Source organism: Terrapene carolina, unplaced genomic scaffold (assembly GCF_002925995.2).
Source record: "Terrapene carolina triunguis isolate 2854851 unplaced genomic scaffold, T_m_triunguis-2.0 Scaffold21, whole genome shotgun sequence".
In the NCBI taxonomy this organism is placed as follows: Eukaryota; Metazoa; Chordata; order Testudines; family Emydidae; genus Terrapene; species Terrapene triunguis.
Genome location: NW_020664372.1, coordinates 667,059 through 681,130, shown reverse-complemented (window position 1 = coordinate 681,130; position 14,072 = coordinate 667,059). Strand labels below are relative to the sequence as shown.

The window sequence follows — 14,072 nt, the reverse complement described above, 5'->3', positions numbered from 1 at the left end:
CTTTGGTAGTTTGTCCCAGTGGCTAGTCACCCTCACTGTCAAACAGATGCGTCTTATATCTGATTTGAATTTGTTGGCTTTCAACTTCCAGTCAGTGGCGGATCAATGATTTTGCCGCCCTTAGGCCCTGAAATAATTGCCGCCCCCGGCGGCTGGCCCCATATGAACTTGTTTTAGTTTTTTTACAGATTTGTTTGAACTAAAATACATCTAAATATCATTAAAATAATTGAACATTTACAAGTTTTATTATAAATAAAATTACGAGTACAGCGGACCCTCACTTGAACATGTGTCTGTATAGCGCAATTTTGCTTATAGCGCGAGACTGCACATGGATCCAAAATGCCGCATTCAAGCGGGGGTCCGGTCTATATCAAATATTTATTTTTTATTTTATGTAGATACAATGAAAGAAATAAAAGTATTTGAGTAGTAAGTAATTACATTTGTTTATGCCTACACCTTTAAGCAGCAAACTTATTAATTAATTCTGTATAATCCAGAGACGTTGTTAGATCCTTTTCAATTGTCAGGAAAGAAAGGGAGTTTAATTTTTCTTCAGTGAGATTAGCCCTCAAATAGTTTTTCACCCTTTTTAATGCCAAAAATGATTGTTCCGCTGAACAGTTTGTAGCAGGTGTGCAAACAAACATTCAGATGGAAATATCAAGATTTGGATATACTGAATGAATGTTTTGATTTCAAAGAAGGCTGCAATATCTTATAATTGACTTCTTTTCATTTTCAGGAATTTTGACACCTTACAAATACGATCGAAAATGTAGACACTCATTCACAAATGAGTCTTCTAAATCTCCTTGGTAGCATAGCTGTACTTTTTTAGCGTGAACTGTTATATCTGCTGTTGAAGTATTGGTAATGTTAGAGAGAAACTGAAATCTGCCATAAATTTCTTGATACGCATTACTTCTGCATTTTAATTCGGAACATACAAGGTCAGGTATTGTTAAAAAGGTATCTACTTTAAATTTATCTCTACCACACATTTCCACTTCAACTTTGCGTGTCTCCTCAGCTTGCAGCTTACACTTTCTTTTTTGCCTTGTGTCAAATTTGTAGTCTTCAATTTCAGCTTTTTCTTTGGCTTTCTCTTCGTACATATCAAACAAATCCCGTATAGAGTTAATGTATCCTATTCGTGAGTTGTAGAGTTCTACAACTGTCTGTATATCGATATAAACATTTTGCAGTTTGGGGCTAGTTATATGAAATCTTTCCAAGAGTGAGCTCCAAAATACAGCCATAAAAGCTGCCTCAAGTTGATCGAGTTTTCGCTGCAGGCCTGCAGCTTCATTACGTGTAACAGGTTTCTCAGTAGCATCTTCCTTTATTGTATTTAAGGCTTTAATTATAGCATTCCAGTTTTCACTCAAATTATGACAAGCTTCCACTCGAGCTGACCATCGAGTCTCAGAAAGTCTTTTTATTACTTTACTGCCTGGCTTCAAATTAGATAGTAAAATCTCCCACCGGTGAGTAGAGGCAGAAAAAAATGAATAAAGATGTTGGACAGCTGAGAAAAATGAACATGCTTCTTGACAACTTTCTGCTGCACATACTCCAACCAGATTTAAAGAATGTGCAGAGCAAGGCACATAGACAGCATAAGGATTTCTATTCTTAATTCTTGCTTGCAACCTGCTATATACACCAGACATGTTAGTGGCATTGTCGTACGACTGGCCACGGCAGTTTGCGATATCTAATCCATAACAATCCAAAGTTGAAAGTACAGCATCAGCTAACTGTTCTGATTTGTGGCCAGTATTTGGTAAAAAACAAAGAAACCTCTCTACTGGTATGCCATCATCGTTTACATATCTCAGTATAAAAGTCAATTGATCAACATGAGATATGTCGGGAGTTGAGTCAACGCTTATCGAGAAATATTTGGCTTCTTTTACTTCTTTAATAATATTTGAGATCACATTTGAAGTCATTAATTTTATAAATTCATTACATAGATAGGATGAAAGATAAGATACGTTACCTCGACCTTCATTTCCGTAACATGCAATGTGACTTGCTAAAAATGGGTCGAATTCTGCGACAAGCTCAAGGGCCATCATGTAATTGCCATTATAAGGTGATCCAATTTTTTCCACCTTACCTCTAAATGCAAGTACTCTGCTTGAAAGTTTCTTTACCACTGCTACACTCCTCTTCAATACAATTCTCCAATAAATAATGTCTTCTTCCATTTGAAATTTTAAATTTGTATCAATTCTTCCAGATATCTCACCTCTCCTCACCATTGTCAGTACACATATTTTATGTTCAGTCGAATTTTCATGTTCACATAGTCGAGCTGATATGTTTTTCCAGTCATGATATCCACTCGTTGCCAGACTAGAGATCCCTCCGAATAATCGACATGGGACACAAAACACGGCTCCTTTGCTCTCCAAATATACAAGATATTGCTGTGGCTTTACTTCACCATTTAAAAGATGTCGTTCAAACACATTTTTTGTTAGATCACACATTTTATCAGTATATTGTCCTTTTGAGTTAGTAAAATCACTATTGATATTTTGTTTAATACCATGTGTTGATAAATATTCAATTGTAGCATCATTCAATATCCATTGGGCCGGATCGTCACTTATGATAGATATTCCAATGTCAGATTGAATTTCTGATTGACGTGATTCACAAATCTCTGCAGTATTGTCAAAGATATCCAGATCAACATGATTCCCGGTAGTCTCTGATTCACTAGTATTTAGAACATTTCTTCAACACTAACCGCAGCCGGAATTTCTTCATTAGTTTTAATATGTACTTTATACACATCAATATTTTCAATATTAACACCAATATTTTCACTTTTTACTTTACTACTTATTTCAACTTTTTTTTCTGTCTCACTGTCGGCACTAACTGATACAACAAAGGAATCAATTTTGCGCATTTTTGCTATCATTTCATTTTCCCTTTCTTTCTTTTGTATAGCATTTTTTTTTAAACTGAGAACCACTTAATTTCTTCCTTCCGGTCATATTGTTAACGCTTAGGATTGTCGCGACTCCAGTCCGGAGTATGTTGTTTACTAAATGGCGTCACATTGCGCCGTCATTGGTAGTTTCAATACGCACTATCATGATTGGTAGAATCGCAGCGCGTGTGATGCCGCGATTACAAAAATGCTGGGCTGCTTTTTTAAATTTGCTGCCCCTGCAAATTTGCCACCCTAGCCCTAGGCCTTGTTGGCCTAGGCGATAATACGCCGCTGCTTCCAGTCAATGGTTCTCGTTGTGCCTTTCTTCACTAGGTTAAAGAGCTCTTTAATACTTGGTATTTTCTCCCTGTGAAGCTACTTAGACACTATGATCAAGTCACCTTTCAGTCTTCTTTTTAATAAATTAAACAGATCGAGCTCCTGAAGGACTCCTACTCACCTGTTTATACATTCAGGGGCTGCATTAACCCTTCTGGCCACCATGGGAGCTCATGTTTTGTTCCTTGTCCACTTTGAGCACTAACTCCTTTTCACAATCATTGCTTTCCAGGATACAGTTCCCCCTACTGTAGCCTTCATTTTTGTTCTTCCACTTCCAGTACCCGTTGAAACCATGAAGTACCAAAGGTAACAAATAATGAATGAATGGTAGAGAGAAGTAATCAAATTATTTTGATCTTGAGGGAAGGCTTTCGCCAGTAATTTTTGGTGAAGGTACAGCTCTATTTTTATTCAAACCAGGTTGCCTATTTTAAAATCGAGCATTTTCTGCAGACCCCTAACATGAAGTATTTTTATGTAATTCTATATTACTGCATCAAGTAAAGTATCTTTTGTATCTCACCATCAGAAAAAGGGCAATATTTTTAATGAAAAATATTTCTAAATGTTAAAGGGCTTAAGATGCTGAAGCAGACGCCATTAGTGTCTTTCTCTTCTCATTTACACAGCTGTAAATCTGGAGCAATTCCACTGAGGTCAATGGAATAAACTAGTATGAGAAGAATCAGGCCCTAAATGTCCTTATGCAGTAAGGAACCCCCTAGATGTTTCCTGCTGTGTGACTGGACATTTGTATGTAGACTTGTGGCATTACCCAGGGTACCATCTGGACTGCTGAATAGCTGTGTCTCCTCAGTTCTCCAACTTTGCATGCCTTTTACACTGCTTTACTCAAGAACAGCCACTCCTTGCTAGTTAACACACAGCCTCCAGCTTGTAACTTGCTCCTAGTTACACAGCACTGAGTGCTACTAGCTAGCCAGTCATGAATCACACTGCAGAAGAACACCAGAAGATTCTCTAGTCCCAAACTTTCCCCCAGAAATGTGCATCCTGTATTGCCCAGCACACTACTGAACAGTGCAAGCTCATATAAAGTCCGTCATTTCATCACAGGAAAATTATATGACCAGCATTGCTATCCCAAATGGAGTTTCCCACCCATTTAATCCAAACACACTGGTTAAGATAAAACAATAAGATAAATTTATTAACTACCTGAAACAAAAGTAAGATTTTAAGTGACTACAAGTAAAGAGGCATAAAAGTGAGGATTGGTTACAAAATAAATAAAAGATGAAATGCAACTGACATCTAACTTAACAAGCTAAAAGGGACTTAAAGAAAATATCTTTCTCACCAGATGCTTTGTAGTCCACTGGCTGAGTTTCTTTTCAGCCAGGATCTCTCTGCCCCCCTCCCCACACACACACAAAGTTCAGTTCTTTAGGAGTCGTTGATGTCATTAGAAGAGATGAAGGAGGAGAGTTAGGTCAAGCATTTTTCTTCCCTCTTTATAATTCAATTTCTTGTACTAGAGACATCCTTGCGCAGTCATGGTGAAAAACAGTCTCTTGTGGATGTGAGTCATCCCTGTGATGGAAAGTAAATTTCTTGTTCACACGTTCTCCCCTGCTTGATAATGTTCAGTTAACTAAGTTATAGCCTTGTTGTCTCTGCAAAACTGTTTTGGCCTGCTTTCTAACTCTGGAGCATGTTACAGCAATGTTGTAGAGTAGAATCTTATAATTGTACATACAATGATGATACACACATTTTACCAGGACAGTAATGTTCAGCAGACCGAGTTGTCAAATGATACTCACAAGATGTACTTTGTACAAAATATATCATAACCTTTTAACAGAGTGATCATAGGGGCCTAGGCTGTCACAAGGCTGCTGGGAAAATTGTAAGGCATCATTGTACTATGAAAGAAGTCAGACAGAAATAAAATAGGAAAACTTGCCAGTACATAACATGTTGCAAGTGGAAACAGAAAGTTTTGGGGGTTATTGGGAGCAGGTTGCAATTCCAGCTAACAGTTGGTGCAATTAAGAAGTCAATCTACCTGGATTAAATTCCTCTCCCCCCACAAATTATTTTTCTCTCCATGAATCATCTCTGAAGCTATGTGAACTGGATGTAATGATCTTCAAAGGAAGAGAGATTCATTAGTACAGGGATTGGCAACCTTTGGCCAGTAGGAGCTGCGATCAGCCGAACCTGTGGACGCAGAAGGTAAACAAACTGCCTTACCCTGGCGGTCTGCATGCCAAAGGTTGCCGATCCCTGAATTAATATATTCCTATGGGCAGTGCAGTAGTTGGGAAAATGACATCCATGAGACAACTGACCTTTCTGTTGAATAGGTCAGCATATCTCCAGGCCAAGATTTACAACTATTTGCACCCTCAAGAGGTGCAGAAAGCAGCAGATCACTATAGATTAATCGAGCCCTTTGATATCTTCTTTTTTTTTTTAAATTCCATTTGAATATTTGATGTTTGTGAAGCACAAGTATGATTTAATAAAGTGTTACCTTTCAGAAAAAAATTAATTAAGAGGTGTCTTTCAATTGAATTTCACTTGTTTAATAAATAATATTAAAGGGGAGAAAAGTTTTAGAATGTTGTGGAATTAATTATTGGTCTTTTCCATTGCTAATACAGCTATTTTCACTATTAACATGTTACTCAGATGTTGCTGGAGACTATTTTAAAAGAAATTCTAACTAGTCACTAGCCAAAATCTTGGCTTGTTTGTGTGGGGGTGCTAGTGCAGATGGCTAGTCCAAATAGCCTCTTCACAATCCCCATTGCTTGCCCTTGGAGAGGCTTGGCAAGAGACATGGATAGCACTCCTGTCCTTCATTGCTATATTTTTCCATCCACTGCACCTCTGAGTTAGGTCAGGAATTCTCCCTTTATTTGGATATGTTATAATATAACATAAATAATTTATGACTATGTTATGAATGGTGAAAATTAGAGAAAAGATATTTAATTGTTTTAAAAGAATATTGTTCAACTTTATTTAATCAGTGCATTTTTACACAGTATTTTTATCCATTGGAAGCCTACAAATCTGTGAATAGCATTTTAATGCAGTAAAGTTATCCTGTGAAGTTTAGCCAATCTTTGATGTTTTTTTAATCAGCCATTACTTCAAAGTCTAATTGTCTAATTTACAGCTAGGGTATTAAATCTAAGACAATAATTAATAAATAAGAAACAATACAGCATTTGTCACATGGGAATAAGATCATGCCTTAGATGTGAGATTTAAAACAAAATGGCTTGCTAACTACTACTTGAGAGGCTTTATCTGACAGAATGTTTCCAAGTATTAAATAATACTTTGATCATGAATCAGTTAGGAGTCTCTTGAGAGCCAAATAAAAGGTATTGTCTTTTTTTAAAAAGTGATGTATTGTGATGTATTATTCTCTTATTGTCATTAAAGGCCTGATTGAATAAGTATGTGAATGTATCAGATCTTGATGTGGTGATTGGTACTGAATACACATCCTCATGCAAGGGGAGTGAGCATCTCCCAGGGCTGTTCCTGCTCCCTCTAGCAGCTATGCACTTGTGCATTGACTGTTCTGAGAATATAAGATGAGGACTATTGTTATGGTTTACTACGGTGTGTAGGACTCATTCTATGTTTAGGTTTCCCCCAAACATTTTCTGATCCTATTATTTTCTGTAAATATCCATACCTGACAAAGGACAAAGTCACATTATTATAAGATGACATTTGAATGAAAGTTTAAAGATCTGGTGTTTGGGTCTTAAAGAAATAGGATATTCCTGATATGTATATTTTTTCAGTATATTAGTTTTATACAAATTATGTCCCCAGACAAACCAGCCATAGATGGTGGCAATTAAGCAGTTAATTTTCTATAGGTAATGTGTCCTAAATAAACAATTTGTTTCCACTAAATTTTGATGTCTTTGCTCATATTTAATAGTATCTTACACCAGTGGTTCTCAAACTTGGACTGCTGCTTGTTCAGGGAAAGCCCCTTGTGGTCTGGGCCAGTTTGTTTACCTGCTGCATCCACAGGTTCAGCTGATCGCGGCTCCCACTGGCCGCGGTTCACCGCTCCAGGCCAATGGGGGCTGCAGGAAGGAGCGCGGGCCGGGGGACGTGCTGGCCGCCCTTCCTGCAGCCCCCATTGGCCTGGAGCGGCGAACCGCGTCCAGTGGGAACTGCGATCTGCCGAACCTGCAGACGGAGCAGGTAAACAAACCGGCCCAGCCCGTCAGGGGCTTTCCCTGAACAAGCGGCGGCCCAAGTTTGAGAACCACTGCTTTACAGTAATCCCACTGAAATCTAAATTGCTATGTGTGGAGTTCAGGGTGTTGTACAGTGTTTGCTGTGAGTAAAGGTACCACAATCTGGCCTTTTGGAAGGTATTAAGAGCACCTCTGATCCATGGTACCAATTTCTCTCATAATCTGGCTTTGACACCAAGGGGTGGTTATCTTAACAAAAGTGACATTATTTCTGATCCTGACATGATAGGGCCTCAGTGACTAAGACTGTAAACCAATTTGTCTATTCTGCTTTTGTACTTCTGTGCTTATGCACCACTTGAGTTACATTGTGATGCAAAAACAAATTATAATGGGAAGTATTAGCCCACTTGTCATTTTATATCTCTCCATCTACAGATATTAATAAAATACTGATACTACTTAACATTTTTAATAAATAAAAATCTGTGAGTGTTCTTAATGTAATCATTTTAGGGAACTAATGGAAATGCAGTAATTTTACTGACACCTATGTCACTTTTTTGTAGGCTTGTTCTCAGTTCTGTCTCTGACTACTTTGCTGCCATGTTTACGAGTGATGTTTGTGAGGCCAAGCAAGAGGAGATCAAAATGGAAGGCATCGACCCTAATGCGCTGTGGGATCTTGTTCAGTTTGCATACACAGGTACTATAATGTATTCATTATGTTTCCCAGAAAGGAGGATATTGAGATTTGTTTCCTATGAGTTAACTGGAGGTATATCTTATGTATGTTTCTGATTCAGTATTAATTTAAAACCCTTCATTTAATACGTGTTTGGAATATTAAATATCATTCTATTTTTTTATCGATCATCATTCTGCACCTTAGACTCTGAACTCAAATCTCCAAAACCTATATAGGATCTGGTTTGGTGGAAACTTGGAGTGTCCAGGAAAAGGCATTTTTTAGATAGTCGTAAATGACATTCTACTTAATGTGCCAGGTGTGATCTAGCATGGTATTATCTATCACTGTTGAGAAAAGCACTGTGTATTGGATAATCCTAAAACACAGGTTCTTTAATGGCCATATGTGGTCAGGACCTATGGCACTTTTTGGAAGTACAGGAGTGTTCTAATGTCCTGGTCAAATTCTATTTACTTTATACTTTTAAAAAAAATCCTGTTGTAGTTTGAATTGGATACAGTCTTCTTCAATTCCTGGTCTAGCCTTTCAATCTGTTATGTAGTGTTTCTCTATGTTACTGAACAGCTGTGTTTTTCTGAACAGCTGCTGTATTTTATTACTGAGTGAAGTCAAATCATATATATGTATCTCACACACAAAGACAACATTAAAAGAACATTAAGGTTGCAAAGTCAAGAACTCAAAAGACAGGAAATACCAGAATTAAGGTAGTCTGTGCAACTTTAATTTGCCCCCTTTGTGTATGCATACAGCCGTTAATTATGTGATCACATACTGTTTTTTTCTCACAGTGTACCAGCCCCATTCAGTCCACAAAATGGACGGTGGTGACTGAATGAGCTGCTATTCAATGTTTGGGGTTTTTTTCCTCACTGTTCAATGTGTAGCCCCAAGCACTATTTACTGCACTCTATTCCAAATCTTTTCAGACTATACAATTATTAATTTCATCGTGGGGTTTTATTTTCCCCATTTTCATCATTGTAATATTTGAGTGCTTCACAAACATTAATGAATTATTTTCAAAGTACTCATGTAAATTCAAGGGATTTTATTATCCCCAATTTACACATGAGGAGGTGAGACACAGAAAGATTATGGTCAAAAGTGCCCACTACTTTTGGGTGTGCAGTATGAGACACATATGCCTGATTTTTCAGCATACTTAGCATTATATAGCACTTTTATGTGATGGTTCTCATGGTACCCAGGACTTTGAGTCACCTTGTTACCCCCCTGCAACAAGCGAGAGAGAGGCTTGCTTGTGCTTAACTGGCTGTCAGCTACGTGACACCTCCACTTCAGCCTGGTAGCCTCCCTCCCAAAAAATCTCCTCTGAGCTATGTCAGCCTTTACTTTGTCTTGAAGGTTAAAAATTGATGTATCCCACTCTTTAAGCCTCTTTGAAGTGTACCCCTGTAGTTCAGCCCCTTCTCTACTGAACAGGCCACAGAAATACCACATTATGTGTACACAGCAGCTTGAATGACTCAACTCAGGATCAGCCCCCTGTACAATACCACCACACTGAGATATATTTATAGGAAAAACAATCGTAAGTTTATTACCAAAGATCAAAATTGAAGAGATTGTGAGCAAGGATGATGAAAACAGAAGGGTTGCATATAATACAAAATCATAACATGATTCCTAGAGACTAAACTTAACAGGCCAACCTCCAGTCTAAATAAATTTCTCATCCTAAATGTCTTCTGCAGTGTTTCAACCAGGGCTAGTTGTGATCATGGTTGAATGTAATCACACTGCTCGGTTACTTCCTATGTGCAGGATAAAGTTGTCTTCTTTGCCTTTCTCTTATATTCTGAAAATTAATTGCAACCCAGTGTGTGCAACTGAGATTTTTCAGCAGCTTATAACTTAGCAAAGTTGTGCATTTTTCTCTCACAAACAGCGGAAGGCATATCCAAGCAAAAAAGGCAAACCTGCACCACATTTCTAGTCCTCAAACCAAAGGCTGGGGCTGCTAGACAGCTGGCCAATAAAACTTTTGTAATAACTTTTTTTTGAGATGGGTAAAACATTTTTTCCTCTTATATTATTACCTGAAACAGCTCAAACATTTTAGCTGAAAATTCAGCCTGAGGCAAATATGTGAGGTTTTTAAGGTCCGGCTTGACAAAGCCCTGACTGGGATAATTTAGTTGATGTTGGTCCTGCTTTGAGCAGGGGGTTGGACTAGATGACATCCTGAGGTCTCTTCCAACCCTAATCTTCTATGATTCTATGATATGGAAAATTGCAGCTGAATAGTGAAAGTTTGTCAAAGAAGTGGGAAGTGTCAGGCAAACATAAATATAGCAGGTGCTACCATCTCTGACTATAAAACTCTTGTATTAGAGATCAGCTAAGAGTGGAAAGGCAGATCCAAACCCTCTCAAACTTTAGCTAAGTTTAGCTCTGGATCTGAACTTTGGGGCTCAGGCACACCTCTATACACAGGGTCCAATCCTTGGTTCTGAACCAACTCAAACTTTGTGGAAATTTGTATATAAATCAGGATTCTAACTGTACATCTTAGGTCCATTTCAGATAATTAGATATTATATGTTAAATGCTGGCAAATGGTCATTCATTGTCGGAGTCAGTTTAACTTCAAAGTTCCCAAGAGCTTGATTCTTTAAATTGATATGCTAAGGGCTATTGAGTACAGGAGCCGGGGCAAAGTTTGAAGTGTGAGCTTTCCAGAAGAGACTGCAAAAAGGCCATCAGTATTTTATCAGATTTCCACCATGCTGGTGTCCTTACATCTACAATTTATAAACATACAGGAATTTCTTCTGTGAGATGCCCATGTTAGGTTTCCAGTTTGTAGAGAGGCAGTAATTGACTTTACTAACTCCATTTGTCAGAATTAGACAACAAAATCTCCATAATTATATCTGGATATGTGGTACCAAAAATTACATTAATTTCAGATTTAGTTGCTGTTGTCTGAGACAAAGTCTTTACTTGGGGGCAGTTGAGTGTTACAGTAAATCAAGGATGATTATGGGCTTATAGCAGTTTTTGAAGAAACCTATCAGAACAGAAAAAAGTGATCACACCATACGTGCTGACAGTATAGCATTGCCACCAGTTTTAAACAGGTGTAAACAATTATATGTCCTTGTTATATTAATGTAATCTGTCTGCCAGTTTTACAGTGGTTTAGAGTCTAATGAAATTATTTGATCTTTATCACACACTAAAAATGTAAGCAGTGTTAATAGGTGCCTGAAAACCTGTATTTATAAATAAAAGATCAGTGTTTGAGATAAAAGCATCCCCTTATTGATCATTGGCTGCTCTCTTCAATTAAAGTAATAAAACAAAATAATGTTACAACACTTGAAAACTGAACCTCCCCAAAGATGAGTGAGTGTGTGTTCATCACAGATACCGAGGTTGATAGATACTGACATCTATCCAAAAGGGGGACTGCTATCAGTTACTACATCCTGTGATCGATAGAGAGAGGCTTTTATCTTAAACATCAAGCCCTTATTGGTATCTCTACAGATTTTCAGCTTCCTAGTAACACTGTTTTTGATAATAACAACTCGTTCATGGGAACTGCACTCTCTACGACTCCGACAAGGGCATGGTCTTTTGGGCAGTTAAATCACTTGGGGCTGCTGAGTGCTCAGCACTTTTGAAATTCAGGACACTTATTTCTAAAAAAATAAGAATTTTTTTCATACCTTACACAAAATGTCCAGTTACTTCAAACCAACAAATTCTCTATCATCTTTTTTTTGAGGGTACACTAAAATTCTTTCATAAAAGTCCTTGCTGGGGTGTATTCAAATGAACTGTTCCTTCTCTCAGTTCATACATATCAGTCTGGCTTTCTACAGTATTGGACAGCCAGCAACAATGTAAGGAGAATAAAACCTTATTTACTTCCTGCAGTGGCAAAAAAACCTCATGAACTCATTCTAAATCTTGACTCAGCAGACACAGTCAAATGGCTTCTTTAGGAGATTTATTTTCAACTCTAGAATTTTTCAGTATTGGTCCCCAATTTTGTACATGGGTTAGTGTCTTTGATCAAAAGCTACCTGTTACAATATTGATACATGTATAATCAGAGCTCTCTAAGCTTGTGAGGGGAACAAAGCAAAGCTGTTCTTTATCATTCTTATTATATGAATTAATTCATTGAACTTTTGCCATTGTTTTTTCATTATCCTCATCTACCTAACTATCTGAGTCTAGATCCACAAAAGGGCTTAGGCACCTAAAGTGACAGTTAGATGCTGAAGTCCAACATTTAGGCACCACAGAGATGCCCCAAATCCCAGCTCAATTCCCACCTAACCCTGTAGGCACTTAATGTCTGATGTGGAGAAGAAATTTGAATTTAGTCTCTCACCTCTCAGATGAGTGCCCTAACCACGAGACTATAGACTCATTCTCGCTGTTTCCATTACAGTTTATTTATTTAATTATTGATACACGGTGGAATAGCTTCAACAGGAGACATTGAGAGCACCCTTATCAAAATAGCCCATGGTCAAGTGGTTATGGCACCTCTCCTTAGAGGTGGGATATTCCAGTTCAAATTCCTACTCCAACATCCTTGGTGAGTGTCTTAACTACTGGGCTAAAAGTTATGGGGGGGGGATTGCAGTACCATTTCTTGCAAAAAAAACCCGACTTAGGCATCTAAATCCAGGAGAGGGTTCACGGCTCAGAAGCCCAAGCAGAGATAGGCACCTAACTCCATAAGAGGTGTGGTGCTTAGGCCACATCACAGTCCTCAGCATTTCCTACTGGCTCCTTGCTTAACATTCTGGCTTTTGTAGATCCCATTCTTAGGCACCTATCTCTCCCCATGTATTGTACAGGGAGTGGGTCTAGCCTGTAAGAGACTGCTTCACCTTGTGCCACACTGCCAGAACTGAGATCAGCAGAGACATGCAAGAGGGAACACCTTTGGTGTAAATCAGAAGGGGCTAGTGGCAGAGTGTTCTCTGTGAATGTCCCTCAGGATGAAGGTTCTTTATCTTTCTTGGTGTAATGGTCCCTCCTTCTCGAGTCTGGAAGGAGGTCACTCCATTTCTTCATAGCTGACTCCAACAGTCGGGTTTCTGGCCCTCTGGGTGGGACAGCACCTTTAGGCTGGGTCAGACAGTAAAGAAACAGTCTACGGGTTCTGGTCCTCTGGGCGGGGCAAAGCAATAGTCTATGGCCACAGCTTTAGGCCTCAGGCTGATCACCGGTCCCAGGTGTGAGGGGGGATTATGACAGGGGGGTAGGAGGACCCAGCCTAGCGCCCTAACAGTGTCAGGTAGTCCTGCCACTGGGTCAGCTGGGAAACAACCAAAACATGCTGCCTCTTTTCCTGGCAGTACAACTGGATCAATGTCTGGTTCCCATGAGCTACTTTCTAATGCACTCCACCAGCGTTGCTCTGCTGGCAACGAGACCTCTCTCGCTGCTCCATAATCGGCCGATGTCGGCTCTAGCAAAACCTCCCTGCCCTCAGCCTCCTTCGTTGGCAGGGCACTGCATGGCTCAGCAACTGGTCTGGGAATCCAGACAGAGGGATCCAGACATCCCCCTCCTTCCCTGGCCCAGCAAAAACTGAGCTAAAGGTCCCTCTCTTTATACTTTCTGTCCGCCCTTGTGTTTCCGGTGTGGGAGGAAGAGCATGTTTGGCTCTGCCCAGCAAAAGGCATGTAATGGTCCCTCCCTCTCAGGTCCAGTGGGAGGCAACTCTGCCTTACTACACATGGTCTAAAATAGCCTAAATCTGTTGACCTTCAGGGATGCTTCAAGGTTTACCTGTTTGTTTGTTTGTTTGTTTGTTTGTTTGTTTGTTTGTTTGTTTGTTTGTTTG

General features: G+C 39.0%; 1 protein-coding gene across 2 annotated transcripts in view; it reads left to right on the top strand.

Annotated features, from left to right (window-relative positions):
• KLHL1 (kelch like family member 1) overlaps positions 1–14,072 on the top strand; it is a 416,713-nt gene that overhangs the window by 149,986 nt on the left and 252,655 nt on the right. For both annotated transcript variants that reach the window (XM_024211986.2, XM_024211977.2), the window contains one exon: positions 8,085–8,221. In XM_024211986.2, coding sequence (XP_024067754.1) covers positions 8,085–8,221 — 137 coding nt within the window. The remainder of the gene's footprint in view (positions 1–8,084; positions 8,222–14,072) is intronic.